The sequence below is a fragment of the Vespa velutina genome, chromosome 3 (genome assembly GCF_912470025.1).
Source record: "Vespa velutina chromosome 3, iVesVel2.1, whole genome shotgun sequence".
NCBI lineage: Eukaryota > Metazoa > Arthropoda > Insecta > Hymenoptera > Vespidae > Vespa > Vespa velutina.
This window is the reverse complement of record NC_062190.1, coordinates 7,745,454-7,767,953: the sequence shown is the minus strand read 5'-3', so window position 1 is coordinate 7,767,953 and position 22,500 is coordinate 7,745,454. Positions and strand designations below refer to the sequence as shown.

The 22,500-nt window shown below is 28.6% G+C and overlaps 3 protein-coding genes and 2 long non-coding RNA genes across 17 annotated transcripts in view; 2 read left to right on the top strand and 3 right to left on the bottom strand.

Annotated features, from left to right (window-relative positions):
• LOC124947612 (ubiquitin-conjugating enzyme E2-24 kDa) overlaps nucleotides 1-343 on the bottom strand; it is a 5,786-nt gene extending 5,443 nt beyond the window's left edge. Inside the window, exon 1 of one of the 5 annotated variants that reach the window (XM_047490013.1) lies at nucleotides 322-343. The gene's annotated coding sequence lies outside the window, so the exon portion shown is untranslated. Of the gene's footprint in view, nucleotides 82-111; nucleotides 200-321 lie in introns of those variants that run through there. The other 4 variants (XM_047490012.1, XM_047490010.1, XM_047490011.1 and 1 more) reach the window with 4 other exon arrangements.
• A 555-nt stretch (nucleotides 344-898) lies between these two features.
• On the top strand, nucleotides 899-4,333 carry LOC124947606 (RING-type E3 ubiquitin-protein ligase PPIL2). 2 transcript variants are annotated; one of them, XR_007100451.1, is made up of 11 exons: nucleotides 899-1,249; nucleotides 1,334-1,700; nucleotides 1,797-1,962; nucleotides 2,056-2,204; nucleotides 2,282-2,405; nucleotides 2,480-2,628; nucleotides 2,697-2,848; nucleotides 2,914-3,249; nucleotides 3,327-3,437; nucleotides 3,801-4,025; nucleotides 4,085-4,333. XR_007100451.1 is itself a non-coding variant. In XM_047490001.1 (10 exons), the coding sequence occupies exons 1-9, from the start codon at nucleotides 1,218-1,220 to the stop codon at nucleotides 3,415-3,417; spliced, it is 1,566 nt and encodes a 521-aa protein (XP_047345957.1). In that variant the 5' UTR covers nucleotides 899-1,217; the 3' UTR covers nucleotides 3,418-3,437; nucleotides 3,801-4,333. The 2 variants fall into 2 exon arrangements, 1 of the variants encoding a protein (XP_047345957.1); XM_047490001.1 differs by having other exon boundaries at nucleotides 3,801-4,333.
• Nucleotides 4,334-6,047: 1,714 nt separating this feature from the next.
• LOC124947613 (paxillin-like) overlaps nucleotides 6,048-22,500 on the top strand; it is a 22,396-nt gene continuing 5,943 nt past the window's right edge. The window contains exons 1-4 of one of the 8 annotated variants that reach the window (XM_047490021.1): nucleotides 6,048-6,179; nucleotides 6,956-7,060; nucleotides 7,754-8,147; nucleotides 16,831-16,991. In XM_047490021.1, coding sequence (XP_047345977.1) covers nucleotides 8,054-8,147; nucleotides 16,831-16,991 — 255 coding nt within the window. In that variant the 5' untranslated portion in view covers nucleotides 6,048-6,179; nucleotides 6,956-7,060; nucleotides 7,754-8,053. Of the gene's footprint in view, nucleotides 6,180-6,774; nucleotides 7,061-7,753; nucleotides 8,148-13,272; nucleotides 13,809-15,171; nucleotides 15,318-15,742; nucleotides 16,407-16,830; nucleotides 16,992-22,500 lie in introns of those variants that run through there. The other 7 variants (XM_047490022.1, XM_047490017.1, XM_047490020.1 and 4 more) reach the window with 7 other exon arrangements.
• Nucleotides 7,665-12,130, bottom strand: LOC124947615. Its single transcript, XR_007100453.1, has 3 exons — nucleotides 12,014-12,130; nucleotides 9,009-9,287; nucleotides 7,665-8,191 (listed from the first exon to the last, which is right to left on the bottom strand). It is a non-coding gene; the product is annotated as an uncharacterized LOC124947615 (long non-coding RNA).
• Nucleotides 12,530-13,564, bottom strand: LOC124947616. Its single transcript, XR_007100454.1, has 3 exons — nucleotides 13,339-13,564; nucleotides 13,042-13,248; nucleotides 12,530-12,959 (listed from the first exon to the last, which is right to left on the bottom strand). It is a non-coding gene; the product is annotated as an uncharacterized LOC124947616 (long non-coding RNA).

The following is a 22,500-nucleotide window of genomic DNA, read 5'->3' as shown; positions in this document are numbered from 1 at the left end:
CGAAACGTGCGCATCTCTCTGACCGTCGTCGCCGGATGTTGACTCTGCCCGGCCCCGTCGCCACCGCCGCCACCGCCACCGCCGCCGCCACTACCACACACCACTACTCACCACCACACCTCCTATCTCAACATAACACCACTAACGAGACGACGACAACGACACCATCACCGTCACCGTCAACGTCACTAATATTACTGCAACGAACCAATACTTTATCTCGTAACGTGTGGCGGCGCTGCGAACGTCATTACACTTTTCATTATCCCCCACCGATTATATTCTATTATTTTATTATATATTTCTTTTATTTTTCCTTACCATTCTTTACTTTAATAAGCTTTCTCACGTATTCCATCTATGACGGTGAAATTTTGTTTTTTTCATTATTTCTATCTTTTTACTTTCTTCGACGTTATAAATCCCTTTTCGATTACTCTTTAACGTCCGTCGCCCCTCTTAATTCTTCGAGTACAATCGTGATTGGTCGGATATATTCTTATTGAAATACCGCGAGAATTTCTTTCGTTTGATCGTTATATTCGTTACTTGCTAATTATAATTACTTTCGTTATATTTTTTATTATTCATTTAATGTTTAATCTTTTATTCCTAATTTTTTAAATCACTATGCTTTGATTGGTTGATTGAAGATTCTACTTCTCTGATTGGTGTTATTTCTTAATGGATAGAAAATATTAATATATTATGTTTATTTATCAGTGTTTCGGTAATTATTCAAATGATCTTTTATTTTTATTCTATAAGCTCATAAATAACTTAAATTATATAATTTTTATTATATTATTTTTCGTAATGATAATTATTAATTCTAATTCCTACTGATATTGGCGCTACAATCTATTTCCGATTTAATGCATTCGTAAAATGTTTCAATGTTCTAATCGTTAAAAAAGTATTCATTGTTGTTTAAGTATATATTGCGTCTCGTTTATGGTTTTACAAACAACTTTTATTTATAAAAATTCTAATTGTGTCTACTTATGAAACATAACGCATTTTTGAACATGCGTTATATTTCTGATGTCTTTTATATTATATAAAGATTATATGTTTGTATTATTATTCATGTGTTGATATATATTCTTTAAAAAAAATTGCAAAAGATTAGGCTTGATTAAAGGTAAAAAGTATTATCGAATCAGTGTGATAAATCTGTCAACTTTCTACAGTAGTTACTATTAATATTCGCCAAGATGGGGAAACGACAACATCAGAAAGATAAAATGTAAATATTTTCTATATTTTAGTTTACATAGGTTAGGACATACAAATAAAAAATTTTATTTTTAAATATATATTTTACTTGTAGGTATTTAACATATACAGAATGGACAACATTATATGGTGGAAAAAGATCAGGTCCTCTGGAATCTAGTGAAGATACTACGTTTCGACGTTTACCTTATGATCACTGTTGTCTGAGTTTAAAACCATTTGAACATCCTTATTGCGACGTGCTAGGACACATCTTTGAATTAGAACCACTTTTGGAATATGTAAAAAGATTTAAACATAATCCTGTAACAGGAAAATCTTTAGATCCTAAAACATTAATAAAATTAAACTTCTACAAAAATGCACAAGGACAATATCACTGTCCGGTTCTTTTCAAACCGTTTACGAAACATTCGCATATTGTTGCTATTAAAACAACAGGAAATGTAATGTCGTGGGAGGTAAATAGTACACTTATCAAAGTTTAATTAAAATTAAAATTATTATTATTATTATTATTATAGTTGGAGATTGTATTAATAAAGATATATTTTTAGGCAGTAGAACAGTTAAATATAAAGACACGTAACTGGAAGGATTTAGTAAATGATGAGCCTTTTACAAGAAAGGATATAATTACTATTCAAGATCCAAATAATGTAACAAAGTTTAATTTATCGACATTTCATCATATTAAAAATAATATAAGAGTTGAAGATGAAGGTGATTCAATGATTTTACTATAAAAATTAATTTCTATATATTCTTTTCCGTTATATGTGTTTTATGAATCCTAACTTTTGAATTTATTTTTAGAGACTATAAGAGAAAGATCTGATCCAACTGCAAAACTAAAAACAGTGTCTATGGAGACAAAAGAAATATTGGCAGAATTAAAAAGAGATTATAAAGAACCAGAAATTAAAGAAGAAACTAATAAACTGCAAGCTGATAAATTCAATGCTGTATGTATAATATTTCAATATTTAATTAATAACAAATATTTTCTTTCATTAATTTATAATAATATTTATTTATGCAGGCTCATTATTCGACTGGTGCTGTAGCTGCAGGTTTTACCTCTACGGTAATGCCAAGAGAAACAACTCATCAAGCTGCAGTAATTGCAGAAGACTTAGTTCGATATGAACGGGTTAAAAAGAAAGGTTAATTATTATATTTATATATACGTATTTCTATTATAAATAAAAATAAACTTAATTACATTGAATTTTTATAGGATACGTAAGATTACTCACGAACTTTGGTGCCTTGAACTTAGAACTTCATTGTGATCTTGTACCAAAAACATGTGAAAATTTTGTGAAACATTGTCAAAATGGTTATTATAATGGTACAAAATTTCACAGATCCATACGAAACTTTATGGTAATATAAAAATGAAATATTATATTAGATTTTAGTAATATCCGTATAAAGACATTATAATTTTTTAGATTCAGGGAGGAGATCCAACGAATACCGGTAATGGTGGAACATCTATTTGGAATAAAGCTTTTGAAGATGAATTTAAACCAAATTTAATTCATCAAGGAAGAGGTATTCTTTCAATGGCTAATTCAGGACCAAATACAAATGGATCTCAATTGTAAGTATTTTAATGACTGGATAATATTTTATATTTATATTAAATTAAACGTCATTACCCTATAGTTTTATCACGTTCCGATCGTGTCGACATCTTGATCGAAAACACACTGTTTTTGGAAAAATTGTTGGAGGTTTAGAAACGTTAAATACCATAGAAAAAATCGAAGTAGACAATAAAGATAGACCGATCGAAGATATCATAATACAAGGAGTATTAGTCTTCGTAGATCCTTTTCAGGAAGCCGAGGAACAATTAATTGCCGAAAGAGCGGCAGAGGCAGAAAAATTGGCACAGGAAGCGAGTAAAAGTAAAAATGCAGATAAAAAGGAAGGGAGCGATATTCTAAAAATTTATCGTTCGGGCGTAGGCAAATATTTGAAGATAAACAAAGACGAGAAGTGAGTAAGAAATTTTTTCAAAAAATATTTATACAGACTGCGTTAAATAAATTATTAAATTCGCATTCCTTTTACAGTACAGACAAAGATGAACCATTGACCGTAGAGCCAGCTTTTAAGAAGAAAAAAGTTATAACGAATTCTTTTGGAAATTTTTCTTCTTGGTAGAGATATAATAATATTTAAAAGTAAGATAATATTAATATAAAATTAGTGATAACGTCGAAAGTCCATGAAAGAGATAAAGAATAAGTTTTATTAATAAATGAATCTACAAACTGTTCTTATCTTATTCGTTTGATCCTACGTTACATTAAATACAGATGCACAAATTCTATATTAAACATATACATACATATGCGTTTGTGTGTGTGTGTACACGCGTGCGTGTGTGTGTATATAAAACATATACTTATCTATAAACAGATATATATGTATTTCAGATAAAATACAAAAAGTTACGTAGTATCGTTCGAAATTTACTTATTTTATATTTATACATTAAAGAAAATTAAAAGTGAAATAAAAAAAAAAATTTCTTCTCATTCGAGGTACGTTGGAAGTAGTAAGGTCAGTGTCGATCAAGAAATCTGACTGCAAGGACTCCAGTCCTCCATGTTTGAAGTTCGAATGCGCACGGTCGAAGAGGACGGTCGCGCGTCGTCCCGTAGTTTACGGTATTTCGGACGATCTAAAGATTTCTGTGTGTGCATTCCAGGATATTTTGTGTATTGGATAATCGAATAATCAGAATCACCGTACCATGGATGATTTGGGTAAGTAAATATTAAACTCAATAACATACGGCCTACATGGTCTAACCTCAAATTTTTAGGCAACTAATCGACCCTGTCAAAAGTGATCAACGATTTCATTTGTTTCATTATTCATTTAAAGTTAAATTGATAACTTCTTTTTTATGTTATACGTAATTTAATGTATACATTTATTTCATCAAATATTCTTTGAAAATGGACGCTACAATGTGACATCTTGTATCTAAATTATTCTCATATAAGAATGGAAATTGACAGTATCGACGTTTCAATGAATGCTTAATAAATATATTATGAATTTAAAATAATATAACAATTGATTATAATTAATGTATTATAAATGTAAAAAAGCACATAATTTGATATAACAATCGCAATAATTATTGCAAATAATGAATAATAAGTTCATAATCAATTTTATGTTATACAATTTGGACATTATTTTTCATCCATAATAATTATTGTTTTATTTGTATTTTTTTTTTTTTTTTTTTTTTTTTTTTTTTTGTAAATATGTTTCTGAATCCGTATTTAATGTATAATCGTAAAACTCGAAGAAATTAAAATTGTGAATTGAAACTTTTTGTGAAAGTGCATTTTCGATTGTCTTAATGATAATTTTCATTGTTACTTATCGGTTACAATGAAACATTCAAGAACATCGTATAAGCCTGAAGACTTTCCTTTTGTCAAAACACGATGTGTATAAATACACGTTAAACTGTGAAAACATTCATTTACATATATATATATATACATATATATGTATGTATGATGATGTATGTATGTGTGTATACACATATATGCATATATATAAAAGATTTTCTTTTACACGTCGATGAACTGTATTGTAAAAATGATTTAAATGATATCTGACGATGGCGCCACGGATGAATAATGACGTTTGATACAAATTATTAGTTCGACGAGTTTATTACAAATTATTAGTTTAAACGAGCTAATCGAAGAAAACAAAAGTACATTTGAATTATTTCTCTTTCTATATATCTATAGATATTTTATTTGTATATATTGGTATATGTGTATAAATATTTCTGTCATGTCTGTTAATAAGATAAGACGTTAACAAATTATATAATTCTTGCGGAGATTCCTTGTGTCAAATATCAAGAATGAAATCATGGTGAGAGAGAGAGAGAGAGAGAGAGAGAGAGAGAGAGAGAGAGAGAGAGAGAGAGAGAGAGAGAGAGAGAGAGAGAGTGAGAAAATAAGATGAGGAGAAACCATTCATTAATTAAATATAACGTAAGCAATATGTCATTGCTTTCGAACAGCGACCGCCATATTGGTTTTCAATCAATCTCGCGAGATGTCACTGTAAACGTTTTTGTTGAAAACGTTACAACACATCTCAATATATATATATATATATATATTTCTTTCAATATATATATAATATATATATATATATATATATATATATATATATATATTTCTAATCAACAACGTAATCATGAGTTAAAAAAACTCAGATTTTAAACTTGACGTAATAAATTGAAAAAGAAAGAAATTAATTATAAGACAAATCGAAAAATTGTCGATCTTTATTTACCTTCATTTTTTTCTCGTTTTCTTTTTATTTTTTTTTCCTTTTTTTTTTTTCTTTTTCTTCCTTTTTTTTGATTAGAATGATTCCAACTAATATCCCCCACCCCTCCCATTGTTAGTCTTGCCTGTGGTATGAAACAATAAAGGAGTAGTAGGTGTTTTGTTGAACGCAGTAGTCAAGCGCCAACGATCGTACGTATTTTTAGTGAGTTTCCCGTCGTCCCGAACTTCCTCGTGTTTCACTCCTCTGTTGATAGGTAGAAAGGTTCCTGTATATATAAACATACACATATATATATATATACATATTACATATATATATATTTACTTATACATATATACGGCTGAGAGCTCCTGAAATATACTTAACTTTCGTTCGAACTTCCCCCTTTTCTTGGCTGCTCCCCTCCCCCCGCGCACCCCTTCATCCCGTTCTAACTACTCCAATGTTGCTACACTGTCTCTGCATCCACCAAGATCGTCGTGACCGAGTGCCAGTTCTCTTACGCATATACTTCCTGAATTCCTCTTCGGGATAATCACTCGGGATATCTCGGGATATGCGTACTGTGTGAATCCTTATTAGTGCGTGTTCTTATTTGGAGTGATTGTCGTTAATTATTATCGTCGATAAATTATTTCTGCTTTTTCTTTTTTGTTTTTCTTTTTCTTTCTTTTTCTCTTGTTTCTTTTCTCCTTCTTCTTCCTTTTTTTTTTACTCGCGTTAATTTAAACAAAATATTTTCCATTAATTTGCATTATTTCAAACAAAATATTTCAAAACAAAGTATTTTCATTGTTTGAATTAGTTCATTGTTTCGTACCAAATTCTATTTCTTTTTTTCTTTTTTTTTCTTTTTTTTTTTTTTTTAATTTTGTTAAATAACACATTTCTCTTTATTATGTTTATTATCGTTAATTATCGTAGGAAGAAATAATTCTTTTTTGTTTGACTAAAAGAAAGAAAAAAGTATTCACATTATTTCTTATTATTTTTTAATTTCTAAGAAATTGTTTATTTTGAGTTTTTTTTCTTTTTTGTCCCCCATAATTGTTAAACAATTTGGTATATTTGGTATGTTTATTATCGTCAAATGATAAAATTTTTTTCTTAATACGTAATGAGATATATTGCGATTATTTTTCATCACTTTTTATTTCGTACGAAATCATTAAAAAAAGGAAAAGATTAAAATAAAAAAAGTATCAGAAATAACGATAATTATTGGACTCATCGTATGTGCCACGTTTCTCATCGTTCTTCGATAATATTTCTCGTTTTTCAATATTATCATTAATTTAATTATAAACATAGTGTTGTTTCGAATTGGAATTTGATTAATATTTGAAACTTTTGTTAGGAGTGCAAAAAAGTGTTTGTATCGACTTAACGAGAAGGTGCAAGAAAGAATTAGATAAGCGTGTATTTCAAGAGAATACATATAGTTGTATTAGGATATACATACGTACGTATATACGTGGGATGATCGAGTTATTATCGCAGCGAACTGTTGATTCACGATAAACTAGCCATTGGTTTCGCGTATCTTTTACTTTTTAATAATCTTCCTGTCACTTTCATGTCTATGATACTTTATCTCAAATTTATTGATTTTTAAACTATACTTATAAATATACATTGAGTTAATCACTGTTATTTTTAGTATAAACTTTTTCTTAGAGAAAAGATATCAACGTTGTTCTCATTAAATTTTTTTAATTAGTTTTTTTTAATTTAACATTTGTAAGCAAAAACAAAAATAGAAACAAGTATACTAACATCATACATTCTCATTAAATTATTTTCTATAGAAAAAAAAAAAAAAAGAATTATTGACTTCTAATCAAATATAGTTTTACCAAAATATATTGAACGTCGTTTTCGATATATACATATATCATTGTTAATATACAAAAAGTGTTATGTATGTATATATATATATACAACAGTTTTATTTCTTTTTAAAAATATAAATATACATTGAACACAATTCAGTAATATTATTATTATTATTAATTTAACATATTTTTAAAAAGAAAATGTATTAGAACAGTTCTCATTGATTTTTTTTTTTTTTTTTTTTTTTTTTTTTTATAAAAGAAATTAATTGTTTATAAATATATCAGAAATGTATATACATATATGTATGTATATATAGTTTATTTCGATGCCATTCTGCAACAAGTGGTCGCGGTGGCGCGTGGTTAAACGATTGTGTCTTCCATCCCTCTGATTCGTCAGCCAATCGGTGATTCGCATAACAGTACCACGTGACTCGAGTAGCGCGTGTTGCGTTTATTCCACGCGTGTCAGTGGGTGCGTATGTATACACATGGTGGTGCCCGTGCTCCGTCATTTCTTCGAATAAAATAAGTCGTTTGTAATATTTTGTGCGCGTAAAAAAGTAAATATATATATATATACATATATATAAATAACAAAAATAAAAAAAAATAAAATGGCTATGGATCGAACGATGTACGGAAAGGTGCAACCAGGCGCCACTTATCAACCGTTTAGGATCACCGTGAAGAAAGGCTCTCTTCCTGGCTGTAAGTGTCAATTTCGTTCTTTACATCATCGATTTTTTATTTATCTAAAAAGTAAAGAAATAAAAAGTAAGAAAAATATAAAAAAAAAAAAAAATGAAAGAAAAAAAATGTCAGAGCTTAGGGTTTCTTGTTACCATCGTAGAAAGTTTTCTATTTTTGTTTCGTACTCGTAATTACACCGAGGACGGTGCGAAATACTATTACGTGTTGCATAATCCTTACGGAGTTTACGCTCGCGGCGTATTTTACATGTAACAAATACTACCCGCACGACCTCCTTACATAAAAAGCGTTTGATACCGGTATGCGAGTGACAATATTCATGTTGTTAATGCGATAATCTATTGAATCGTTTGTATAAATAGCTTGCAAGTAAATTATTTTTTTTTCTCTCTCCTCTCTCTCTCTCTCTCTCTCTCTCTCTCTCTCTCTTCTTTCTCTTACTTTTTTCTGTTAATTAACATTTTCACGAGAACATTGCACTAGTCAAACGAGACACTATACATATCACGTTCGGTGATAGAGCAATCGTTATCGCTTGCGTAATCCTTTACCATCAATTTACGCCAATTATTTTATTCGTGCTTTTAAACGCCCACGCTGTCCGAACAGGAAACAAGCTTTTTCCTTTTACACGCGATAAAATATATTTTTACATTTTACACGCGAATCTAGAATAAATGAGATCAAGTGTGATATATTAGAAACGAGATAATTTGTGAAGCATTGAACTTGTAGCTTTATCTAATTTTCCTTTTATTTTTATCTTTGGGTTAATAAAAAAAAAAGAAAGCTTTGTGAATGTACGTTTAATTAATAGGATATTTGTAAAAAAAAAAAAAAAAAAAAAAAGACACCCACCTTGATAATGTCGTTTTGAAAAGAAGGTTATACATTAAAGAAAGGTCGAGTACATTTATATACAGCATCCCACTGGTTCTTCTTTCAAGTACCCTTCACCCACAGAGAGTATTGCCTTGACACTAAACATACCGGTATACTTATCGAACTCATTATCCAGTAGTATGCCTTTTTTGGTATGACTGTAAATACAGTCAACAGTAGTTCCATCGATCGTGTTAGCATCGTGTATCACTTTCGAAAATAATCGATTATCTCATCTTTTCATTTTTTTCGAATCTGTAAATAAATTGATTGGATCGAAGAAATAGATTTACATAATCTTTTTTTTTTTTGTTTTTTTTTTTTTTTTTTTTTTTTTATGTTCCATCGTAATCCAGTATCGAAAAACAAATGTTGTTTGTTCTATCGATCATCGATAATAAAAATTTATGTAGGATATTGTACGATTGGAGGAACAGCAGAATCTCTGTTTTATCGACGATCGATATTTATCGATAATTTGTTACGTAAAAGTAAATTAATGTAATTATTTTAAAGAGAATGTTGAAATAATTCACTCGAAGAACTTTTAAATTAATTAAATCCGATTGTGAAGTTTTTTATGCATTAACGGAAGATTCCTGTTTTACCGACGGTCGATATTTATTGCATATCATTTGCAAAAATTATTTAAATTAATTATTGCTAATGAAACGTTGAAATAATAATAATAATAATAATAACAACAACAATAATAATAATAAGAAGAAGAAAAAACGAATTTTTTTATTAATTTTACATTATATATAAATTATGAACGCGTTCGAAAATGACTTTCCTGAAGGGGTTGAGGGGTGGGGCAAAGGAAAGAAAAAGTAAAAGAATAAATTGAATTAGAACGTTAGGCGTGGTGAAAGGTATACGAGACTCTCTGTAAGAATTGAAACTTCGTTCGTTAGGACAGTTTACGTTGTAACTAGAATTAAAAAACACCCCAGTTTAAATGATCGAGAAAAATCATACGAGTTGGAAATTCGAAAAATATTAAAATCGTGAGATGTTCGATACGAAGTGTTTTCGTAATATGTCAAATATATTTATCGTTTACGAAGTTTTCAATTACGCAAAGAAGAATTTGATTGTGACGTCATATCTTTTTATATACTAACGCGAAGCCGCATAAGGAGAAATTCTTTTCTTTGGAAATGGATTGCTCAGCGTCCGGATGTAATCAACAACGTTTCTCCTTATAAAGAATTCGAATATTGTGCCGTCTACTACGTTGATACGATAACGCGAAATGAATTCATTCACCATGACTAAAGGTGAGATTTAAAATTAGACTTTTTCGAATATTCATTAGTTATTTGTTACTTTGCATCACGATTAATTATGTTCTCTTCCTCTTTTTACTCTCTCTCTTTCTCTCTTTCTTTCTTCTTGATTAGAAAGTAAATCAAATTTTATCTTCGATACGTAGGGATCCAAAATGATCAACTTAATGATCTTTTGTTCGTCCAATACGTACTTTTGACATTCGATGATGTGAAACAAAAAGAAGAAGAAGAAGAAAAAACAAAGTCTATGTATTCTTTTCTTCTTCCAAGCATTAGGCTCCGTAACTATCGAGCAAACATACAGTAGCAGTAAATTCCTACTTGACCTCGAGGAAAACCGTACAACGCACAGTTACGCACTAATCTCTTCGTGTGTATTTTACTTTGCCATTCTAAGAACGGAGAAATCGAACGAATATAGTAGAATTTTTTTTTTTTTTTTTTTTTTTTTTTTTGTATATATATACAAAGTACAATCTTGTTAGAATAAACAAAAATATAAATAAAAATTTCTTTTGTCTCGTTTACATTAAATAAATGTAAATTTCTATTCGATTTATTATAACGATGAAAACTAATCGCATATTTGAAAGGTTTTGGATCGATCAAGGCAATCCCTTCCGTTTCTATTGAAACGTATCTAATTCTGTGTTCTTCTAATGTAATTGGTTTTTACGTTTCACGTTCAGTTTTTATCAGTCAGCGTAATCGTGTCGAGTCACGCAAATTTTGTTTTTTCTTTTCTTTTCTTTTCTTTTTTTTTTTTTGTTTCTTTTTTCCCCTTTTATTTTTACCCTCTGACATTGCTGTTAATATATTCGAGTATCTATTAAGGCAATTTTTCTCATATCATTAAAGTACAAAAATTAATTCAATAATAGTCTAATCGAATCTTCGATATAACTTTATAGTCGAATATCATTGGATATGACTCAAAGAAGTTACTGTGTATTCATTCAAGGACTTTTCTTTTCCTTTTTCTTCTTCTTCTTTTTTTTTTTTCTATATTCTCGAATTATAAATGTTTCATTATCTCATTATCTTACTTTTTCTCATTCGCTCTCTCTTTTTTTTTTTCCCCAAGGTAAAAACAACATCGATATTCCTCTTCCTCTTTAATCAGACTTGAAGAGTTCATGACCATATCTGGCTCGTTCATAGAACGATACTACTTCCTACGCATACATTTACTAATTCGTAGGTTGCTTCCTAGTGTAATTAAATTTCAGAATGATATTAAAGAAATAGAGAAAAGGGGAGAAGAGTAAGAGGAGAGAGAGAGAGAGAGAGAGAGAGAGAGAGAAATTAGATAAAAAAAGAAAATAGATCGTTACAAGGTTGTTTTAGAGACTAGCGTGTGTGACTTCGATCGTTGTGTGCCAAATGTTGAGGATAATGAATAATAGTGTAGAAAGATATATATACACACACACACACACACACATACACACATACACATACAGAGATGCATATGAATATAGAGAAGAAGAGGAAGAGGAAGGAAAAGGTGGTTTATTTTTGTAAAGTCTGTCGTTTTGGATCTAGGTGAAAATGTTCTGTCTATAGTCAAGTAGATACATATACAATTTGAGATTAAAATTGAGAAAATAGGGAAAAGTAAGGAGTAGGGAGGAGGTAAAGGAGGAGGAGAAGAAGAAGGATGTAAAATAATTCTCACGTAACTACCGATGATATTTTGTAGGTGTAGCTTTTTGAGATTAACACGTGCATAGTAGAGTCAGTTCTGTCTGGTCCAACCAGACGATCGGGCCTTTTCGTCGATGCACATTCTTTACTCCTACGTTGTGTTGTGTTTCTTTTTTTCTCTTTCTCTTTCTCTTTCTCTGTTCCCCCTTTCTCTTTCTTTCGTCACGTGATATCGTCGATCTATCGTTGGTAGCTTTGACCTTGATCACCATCGTATGAGACTTTCGTAGAATACTATACTCGTACGTCGTCGAATATATTTTTTTCTTTTTTTCATTTTTCATTTTTATTTTCAATATTATCCGTAAGAAATTCATGTGAACGTAACAAAATCGATAAGAGTGTCAGTGATACGTCGTAATTGATAGGAAAAGAATTTATTGATTGTTTTTATTTTCGTTCTTTATTTTTTCTTTTTCTTCTTTATTATAACAAATTTATTATTCTATTCTGACGAATTTATTTATTTATTTACTTATTTATTTATTTGTAGGAAATTTATGTATATGCGACGAAAGTTTTTATTTTTATTTTTTTCCTCAAGATACGAAATTTATTATTCCATTATTCTTTATTTTTTATTTTTACTCTACGATTCCTAGAAAGCGTCGATGAGAGAGACAACAAAATTGAATACAGTGTCAGTGATAATACATAAGTAGTTGATAGGAACACGAAATTTGTTTTTTTTTTTTTTTTTTCTTTTTTTTTTTTTCTAGCTGTACGAAATTTATTATTATATTTCGTCGATTTCCTGCGTGCACACGCATTTTCAACGCACTGTAAATAAGTTTCCACTTGGCGACTTACCAAAAGTAAAATAGATCTTATTGTTAGCACAAAAGGTTAAATTTTATGTTCTGTTTATTTCCCCCCTTCTTTTTCTCGTTCTGATATAAAGATTACTGACCAAAGTAAACATGACCTTGAAAAAGATACGATAACGAAGAAGAGAAACTAGAAAGGTAAAAGAAAACTTTTCAACTTTTTATTGCAATTTTGCTTACCCTCGGTAAGGTAGATCCCTTCGCAAATTTTACTTCATGTGCGTTTCCGTTCTGTTCCGTTCCGTTCCATTCGTTAACGTCGAGAAAAGATTTATGCTAACGTACCACAAATAGATCCTAAATTTGTAGGAGATTGGATAAAAGAAAAATGTTAGAAGTGAAATTTTTTTTTTTTTCTGATGCCATACGTGCCATAGATTTTTACGTCTACAAGAGAAAAAGAAAAAGAAATAAAGAAAAGAAAAGAAAAGAAGGAAGTTCTTGAAATATTCACATAAAAAATGTCTTCCTTTCTACCTTTAAATTCGTCCACGTGATTTGACTTTTACGTTGGTCAGATTTAATATCGTAATACGAACGAATAATCTATCTCTCTAGCCCCGTTCTAATTCAAGGTTTATTTTTGTCTTACATATAATCGCTTTACTAGCCAATCACGTGGCACCCTTTTCGTCCAGAGTCTATATTATTGTACATAGATCATCGGCTCTTTGATAAAATTCGACGATTGATATCTCTTAGACATTTCGCGGCACTTTTGAAAGGAAAATTTTATTGAGATTTTGTGTGTGTGTATGTGTAAAAGTGAAAAAGGGAGAGAGAGAGAGAGAGAGAGAGAGAGAGAGAGAGAGAGAGAGAGAGAGAGAAAGAGAAAGAGAGAAGAATAAACGATAAAAACGTGATAAATATGACGGATGTTATGAGACCCATGTCGCCTGTTCGTTTGGCGATTATTCAACGACATGCACGATGGGAACAATACGTTAGTAAGTATCATTCTTATCGCGAGAAAAACATAATTTTTCTTTTTTTTTTTTATTTGTTTTGTTTCCGAATGATTTGATGTTTCATCGAATATAAATATATCTTGACGAATGTATATATGTAATTAATGTTCATTGATGTGTTTCTTTCATTTATTCACATTTTCTTTATGTCTGTCTCTTTTTTCTCTATCCATCTTTTTCTCTTCTGTATCTATCTTTTTCTCTCTCTTTTTATATATAATTAACGTATATATGTAATTAATGTACATTCGTGTGGTTACTTCATTTATTCGCATTTCTCTCTCTCTCTCTCTCTCTCTCTCTCTCTCTCTCTCTCTCTTTCTCTCTCTTTCTCTGTCTGTCTTTACTGTGTTTTTTTCTACTTCGTCATCTATCGAGATCACGTACACATTCGCACGAATAATATATCGACGACCGGATTCGTTAGACGGTATGAATCAGATGTATAAAATAGGACTCTCTGAAGTTGAACGGGCTTCTGGCCAATATTTAGGTCTCATTCACACGTACATACATATATAAGCGTTTATCATTTCCGTATATTTTACAACACGTAGTATCTAAAAATGTTTTTTTTTCTTCTTTTTTTTTTTTTTAAAATCTCATTTCAGAAGCTTTTTTTTTCTTTAGATACAAACAAAATAGAATTAAAAAAATTCAGTTTCGAAGAAAGATGGATGTAAAATTTTTTTCATTTATCTTACAATGTTTTGTCGTCATAAACTCATTTCTTTTTTAAGCATCTAAAAAAAAAAAAAAAATGAGGATATTTAATATGCGTTCTCTTCAGTTTTTTATTTTCGAGTTCAATTCATTATCATAACCTCAAATTCTATAACTTTGTATGTATATATATATATATATATACGCGAGCATTATATATGAGCGAGAGAGAAGTTCTTTTCAATTCTTTTTTTTTCTTCTTCCTCTTTTTTTCGATTTGAAGATTTGAAACATAGAATTAAGAAAAAAAAAAAAATTAATAATTGGAAGAGAGTTCTCAAAGGATGTGTTTTCTTTAGAATGATCTTCCAGCACATTGTCGACTTTGTTTCTGTCTTTCTTTTTCGTATCAAGAGTTAGCTGACACTCAGCTGCACGTTGCTTGAAAAGAGAGAGAGAGAGAGAGAGAGAGAGAGAGAGAGAGAGAGAGAGAGAGAGAGAGAGAGAGAAAGTCTAGGAACTCTTCTCCTTAACACGAAAGGCAGTATCATCGTATTTCTACCTCTTGCTTCGAGAATTCTCCCTCCATATCCTCTTCTTTCCCCTCTCTGGCTCTTCCTCCCCTCCTCAGGGCAACCATCTAGACCTGCTCTCCTCTCTTTTGCAGCTTCGCCTTTACCGAGAACCTTATTGACAATCAGTATCGTCTCGCTGATCGGACGTACGTGTGCGGATATTTCTTTCTTACGCAGTGTGACACACGTGATACTTAATATCGAATTTTCTTTTTTTCTTTTTGAACTTTTGCATTGGATATCTCATTTGGTATATAATCATTTTCGTTTTTTATTATTTTTTTTTTTGTTCTTTTCGGCGAAGTAAAAGCGAACGTGTGTATTAGTGAAATAGACACGATTTATTATTATTATTATTATTATTATTATTATTATTACTATTATTAACTATTTTATTATTTTATATTATTATTATTATTATTATTATTATTATTATTATTACTAGAGAGCCATATATGTATAAAACAATTTTTTTGAGATTTGTTTTTCCAATTAAAAACGTATTTTCAAGGTTAGCTTTTTAAAAAAAGGTTTTCAGATGAATAATCATAACATTTTTTTCTTTCAAGGTTAGTTGTTTGAAAAAGATTTCTCAGACGAATAATCAACTTTTTTTTTTTCAAGGTTACTTTCTTGAAAAAAGATTTCCGACAATTAATTGTAAGATATTTTTTTATGGTTAGATTTTCGAAAAAAAAAAAAAAAATTCTCAACGAACAATTATAACGACGACGTTTGAGGTTAGCTTTTTGTAAAAGATTTGCAACGAACGATCTGAGAAATAATTAAAATTCTTCGAACAACTTACGTGAATAAATTCGAATAATGAACATTTTTTCTCAAGAATATTCGTCGAGGACGCGTCATACAATAGCGAAGATCATTAACCTTTTGCATCTGAATGACATCATCAAGACGAACTTATAACTTTTTTTCTTACCTCGTTTTAATTATATTGCATGACAAAATAGACGATTTTTCAGGTTAATTTTGTTTTTCTTTTTTCTTTTCATTTTTTTTTTCTTCCTTTTTTCTTCCTCGTTTACGTGCATATCGTACATGCGTTCGCTTTGAACAGTGACGAATAGAATGTGAAAATATTTCTCAACATTGATAAGTTACGTTTGTAAAAGAAGAATAAATTTTAACGTTAAGGAAAAAATATCGTAGTGATAGAGTGAAGAAAAAAAAAGAAAAGAGTTTGTTTAGTTTCAACGTCAACTCGTTTTATTTATCATGGAGGAACAAGATACCAGTGCATTTCAATCTTATACAGAGAATAATAACATCTACGAGACTTATCAAGTCGACAAGGCTGATAATAATCTTTTTAATCTTGGTAAATCTATCTTTCTTTTTGTCTCTGTACACAACATGCATACAAACACACACACATGACACGCATATAAAACTATATAATATTTGAGTTATACGAGATACTACTAACGATAGTGTAAAACAAAGATGGCGTCATGAAGGATTAAATTGTCAAGCCGGTTAATATTTTTTTTCTCTTTTTTTTTTTTTTTCTTTTTTTTTCTTTTTTAAATATTGGTCGACTTGTGTGTATGTATATGCGTGACGTCATCACCAAATCCGTTTCGATTAACACACATTCTGATAAGTATTATACGAAAATATTACAAAATTGTTGTTTTGTAAGCTTGTCCACGTTATCATTTTATAATTTAGATATTACGAAGTAACTTTTTTGTTTGTTCGAAATTTTTGAAATAACTCGTCTCTTTATTTTTATTTTTCAGATGCCCTATTGGCGGATTTACAAAATACTGTATCGTCCGAAGGCAATCACGTTAGTAGCAACGCTACACCCGGTTACGGTTCGTTAAATGGTGCAAGAACGCATAATACGAATGCATACAGATCGTACGAAAGTAGAACTTCACCATTACCGTCACAATCGGTAAGTCTATTGTTTGACGTCCATCAATTTGATGTTGAAAATCAATGATTCATTATAAATATTGAAAGTTGTTTGAAAGGTCTGTGATGGGGGTTTTTTTTTTTTTTTATTTTAACATTATAAAAAATCCATCAATGTGATGTTAAATTAATGATTTATAAATATTTAAAATTAGTTGAAGAATTTATTAATCCTTTTTTCTTATCAATTTTAACATTGTAAATAATGAAAATAAGATATTTCAATCTATAAAGGAAATTAATTTTAAATCAATTTGTAAAAAAAAAAAAAAAAAAAAAAAAAAAAAAAATATTGAATATATAACAACTTAGAAAATAACGTCGTATATAAAATAATGTATGAGCGCGCTGCAATGTTATCGACTGAGAAAGGAAGTGTGCAATGATTTTTTTCTTTTTTTTTTTTTTTTTTTTTTTTTGTATCGGAGACGTCATATTCGTTAGAACGATGTTTTTTTTCCTCGATCATTCTATCATACCATCGAATACTTAATGGATCGTAAAAGAAAAGGAACACCCACATGTCTCACCGATTATTTTAGACACGGCTGTATCTGTTATGCACCTAAACGTGATACCAGTTTTATTCGCGATAGTGAGAAGTTTGTCGAAGGGACGTAAAAAATCGCGTTATTCGAGATGTTTACATAAAAGATTTATAATATACATATTAACACGAATGGAAACATGATGACGAAGTTTTCTTTTCTCTCTTGAAACTTTTTTTCTGATGGCATTTTATTATACTGATTTTTATGACAAGTTATATAAAAGAGAATAATTATTAAATAACACCTATTGAAATTAATCTGTTTACTACATTTACAAGGTTTTGTTGACTATTACAAATGATTGACGTTATCCTTATAAATTTGAATTTATTTCATATTAATTTTGGAAATATTTCGATGATTATCTTATCGATCGAGATAATTGAACAAATTTTATATGAAAATAAATTAAAAAAAGTGAAAAATAAAAATTTACGCGCCACCTTATTATATCAATTTTATCATTTTTTTTGTGATATATAGTTGCAACATTATCCTGATAGATGGCTTCATCAAGTTAACGTAGGAATCTGCATACCGATTATCCTATTACAAATCATAAAAAAACAAAAATTCCATTTTATCGACATACATTGATTTTTTCATGATTAATTTTTTTATTTTTTTTTCCTCCCCCATTAAAATATAACTTTATTTATTGTATTTCGATAATTTCAAAAAATTATTTCACACATTTCAAGAGAAACAATTAAATATTACTTTTTTTTTTTTTTATTCTCCCGATCAAAATTCGACGTACGAATTTTCGATTTTTTCGTCACACATTATTTTTTATACAATTTTTCTTTTATTGTTCATCGTTTAATTAAACAATTATTTTCACATTTAAGAAAGTACAGTTACATATATATATATATATATATATATATATATTTTTTTTTTTTTTTTTTCCAATAAAAATTAATGTTATATGGAAAGTCGATTAATAAGAATATCTACGTTATCGGCGATCGGTCAATTTTTTAATCGGAAGTCAAATTTTTCCGAAAGATGTCGATAGTGGTAGCACGTGCGCATTTTTTTAGTGAAATCTTGGTCAAATTTAAAGTCTGATGTTGACCTTCCCTTGATATTCCATAATATCCTGAAATAGAACGATCCCGTTCAGCGGTCGCTCGTCGTCATTACTTCGACGACGGAAGCGACTGCCTGTACGAACCAGAAGAATCCGTAAATAAACTTTACTCGTCGATATATCGCGATGGAGTGCCAAATTCGATTTAACCGAGTATATTCGTGTCGTGTTTTACAATGAGAATATTCATATTTGGCTTTTGTATCATAATTAATATAAATTATTAAATATTTTAAGACGATAAAACTCGAATCAATTTAAAAGGTGTTATTTTATTTATTTTTTGTTTATATACATATATATATATATATATATATACACATAATAAATTTCACTAACATATTTAAAATGATACTAATAATAATTACATTTTAGATATGTTAGTGATAATGTTCACTAACATATCTAAAATGTAATTATTATTATTTATTATAGTCAATTTGTTCGCAATAATTATGTTACAATTGTGACATAAATTACATTAAGTAATTATATTAATAAAATTATCATATATACAGAAATTAATTTCGATGAATTCGAAATGCTTTTTTTTTTTATTCTTTTTTTTTCTTTTTTTATTTTTTTAATCAATTCATTTCTGTTTTTCTTTCCAATCGCTATGGGGAAAAAAATATGAATATAATTAGAAAGTTCTGTTCAAGGTTTTTTATACGATCGCATTTTATTACGAATTTAACGTAATTATTTTTTAATCCTTTTTCTTTTTTTTTTTTTTTTTTTTTTTTTTTTTTTTTTTACAAGAAATGCATCGAAACTTTGTAACTCGATAATGATAGATAATAATGATAACAATCGATAAAGATAGCCGAAAAATGATGTCTGGACAACTTGGAAAGTTAAGAGAACTCTTTCAAGCGTGTGTGGCGTAAGAAGTGTCTAAAGTTAGAAGCAATATGGTGTCTAAAATCGACTCTCATCGTCGCTAAATCCTCGACTTTGATGGAGCTTGTTTTTCCTTTTTTTATCTTTTTCTTTTTTTTTTTTTTTTTTTTTTTTTTTTTTTTTTTTTTCTTAAAAACATATATACAAGAGGAAAAGTCTTCTCTTTGATGCGATCAAAACTAAAGTCAATACTCGTCAAATAAATTAGTTGTTTGATTTATTTTTAGTACATTATGCAACATTATATTATATCGTTTATATTAATTAATTTAATATCTAACATCTTTCGTTATTAGATCGAATCGAAGAATAAAAATATATTCGCTTTTATTATTTTATATTATTATTATTATTATTTTATTATTGTATTATTGAATTATTATTATTATTGTGTTTTGGTATTATCATATATTTATTATTATTATTATTATTATTATTATTATTATTTTTTCTTTTTTGTTTCCTTCCTCATGGAGAACACAAACGTTGAACTCAAAAAAAAAAAAAAAGAAGAAAAAAACGCGCGAATAAGAAATGGACTATAGTTCACGTACTTACATACGAACAAAGTATGAAGACTATTATCGATCGTTTTTCTAAGAACACCTGTCTCTTTTCCCGTCAATTTTATTGATTCTAGTTGCAGAACAGACTGAATTATTTATATCTTTTGCGTTTCACTTTCTACGCGCAAATTTTTTTACCTGCTTCGAATGATTTAATATAGTTGTAATTTATTATTTTGACCTTTTATTATAAGTATACACTGTACACACACACATTAAGGGTGCGTGCCTGTAAACAAACATTATAAATATTATTAACTTTATTGTATATATGTATGATACAAAAAATAATACAATTTCTCATTTCAATTTTCAATTATAATTATATATATATATATATATATATGCGCGTGCACACATACACATACACAAATAAATATACGTATGTAGGTGTTTTTTTATATTAGTGTTCATATATTGTATATAATATATAAGGAAAAAAAAACAATGATAATAATAATACTAATAATAAAAATAAGTCACGCTATTTGCATCATAAGAATTGCATTTAAATATTAATAGATATAATGGATCTCGATTATGCAAAAGAAAAGATGGAGGTGATTGTGCAAATATAAGTGGACATATTTATTCATAGCGTGCATAAGGCCGATAATAATAAATCATTTTTTTTTTTTTTTTTTTTTTTTTTTAATAAATAAATTATCATTCTGAGGCGTTAGATATTTTATCCAAAAAAAAAAAAAAAAAAAAAAAAAAAACAGAAAATAAAAAAAATACAAAGAAAAAAGATTCTCGATCGTTATACGAATTATATGTTTTTTGTATCGTGTGCAACGCCAAATGTTTGTCTTAGATATTCCAAGGAAATGTTTCTACGTAAGTTAGATATATAATTTCGATGTGTTGTCACATTTCTCGTTTGTATAAACAGAATGTGATTATTGCAGCAATTCATATAAACAATAAAAGCTATATTGTGGATAAAATGCACAAAGTTGAAATCTTTATCTCGGTTCATTATTATTTATTGATTTTCTTTGGATCTCTCTCTCTCTTTCTCTCTCTTTCTATCTTTTTTTTTTTGTTTGATTTTGAAGTTAGATTAAACTGATGAATTTTTCAATAATAATTCATTTCTAATAAATTATTTTATAATAATTTCTGTTTGTGAAATCGGGTCAAATTATTTTTTATTGCTTTTGCATTACATATAAATAATTTATTTCAAAGAAATCATTATAATTTATTTTAGACATTATTTTACACACACACACACACACACACACACATTTTAATTGTAATAAGAATTATACATTTAATAAAATTTTCTATTATTTGTTACTTTCTATAATAAGTATATGCATGTATATATACTTACATATACATATCTATATTTTATATTTTTTTAATTTCTTTTTTATTCTTATTTTTTCTTTTCTTATTTCATTTTATTTTTAACGCAAATTTAATAGACCGTAATCTATTCTATTCTAAAAAATTACAAAAAAATGTGTTGCAATTTCATTTCAAATGGAAAAATGATATTTGCAAGTTGATTAATTTTTCATTTCTTCGATAGATTTAATCAATTCATCTTTTTTTACTATTTATCATCCTTTTTGATTTTCGAATCCTCGCTATATGTAGATATTCAAAGTTTCTTTTTCATCTCTCTCTTTCTCTCTTTCCTTTTTTTTTCTTTTTTACTCTTTTTTTTTTTTTTTTTTTTTTTTTTTTTTTTTTTTTTTTTTTTTTTTTTTTTTTTGTAATACGTTACTCATTTTATTCTTATTCATGAACGAAATCTAATTTATTGTTCGATCATTGAAGTTATTTATAAACTCGTATGGCATAGTGAATTTCACGATCGCAATATTCATCGATATTTATTTATTCTTTTCACAAGATAAAAGTCGATCGAATACAATCGGGACTTTGAATTCGAACAAGGACGCGAATTCGAAATCGATTTCGAATTCGTTGAAACTTCGATCTTCGTTGTTTTACCAACCTATTCTCCATTGTCTCCCCACTTTCTCTCTCTTTTATTCTCGTTTTTGATATTTTCCTGAAACTTTACGATTTCGTGTGATAATCCGATACGTCTTGCTGACATGTTTCTACTCGTTCGCTACGGATATTTTTGGATTGGTAACTTTGCAGGCAACCTAGTTTCGAAGGATATGCCGTTTCTAATGTTTTATTACAAAAAGAAGGGATTTTCCATAGTCGAATGTCATCATAAAAAGGAAGAACAATATTCTTGTTGTTATTTCTTTTTTTTTTTCTCCAAGATGATCACAACAACAACATAAAGTGTTATATATTCTATTCATAAAATATACATATTTGTGTGTTAATATTGTTAATCTTAAAAGCAATCGTGTTTTTTTTTTTTTTTTTTTTTTT

Coding starts and splice junctions, on each gene's coding strand:
- LOC124947606 (XM_047490001.1), top strand. CDS start 1,218: ATGGGGAAACGACAACATCAGAAAGATAAAAT. Junction 2,205..2,281: donor AAGCTGATAAATTCAATGCT/GTATGTATAATA, acceptor TTATTTATGCAG/GCTCATTATTCGACTGGTGC. Junction 3,250..3,326: donor AAGATAAACAAAGACGAGAA/GTGAGTAAGAAA, acceptor TTCCTTTTACAG/TACAGACAAAGATGAACCAT.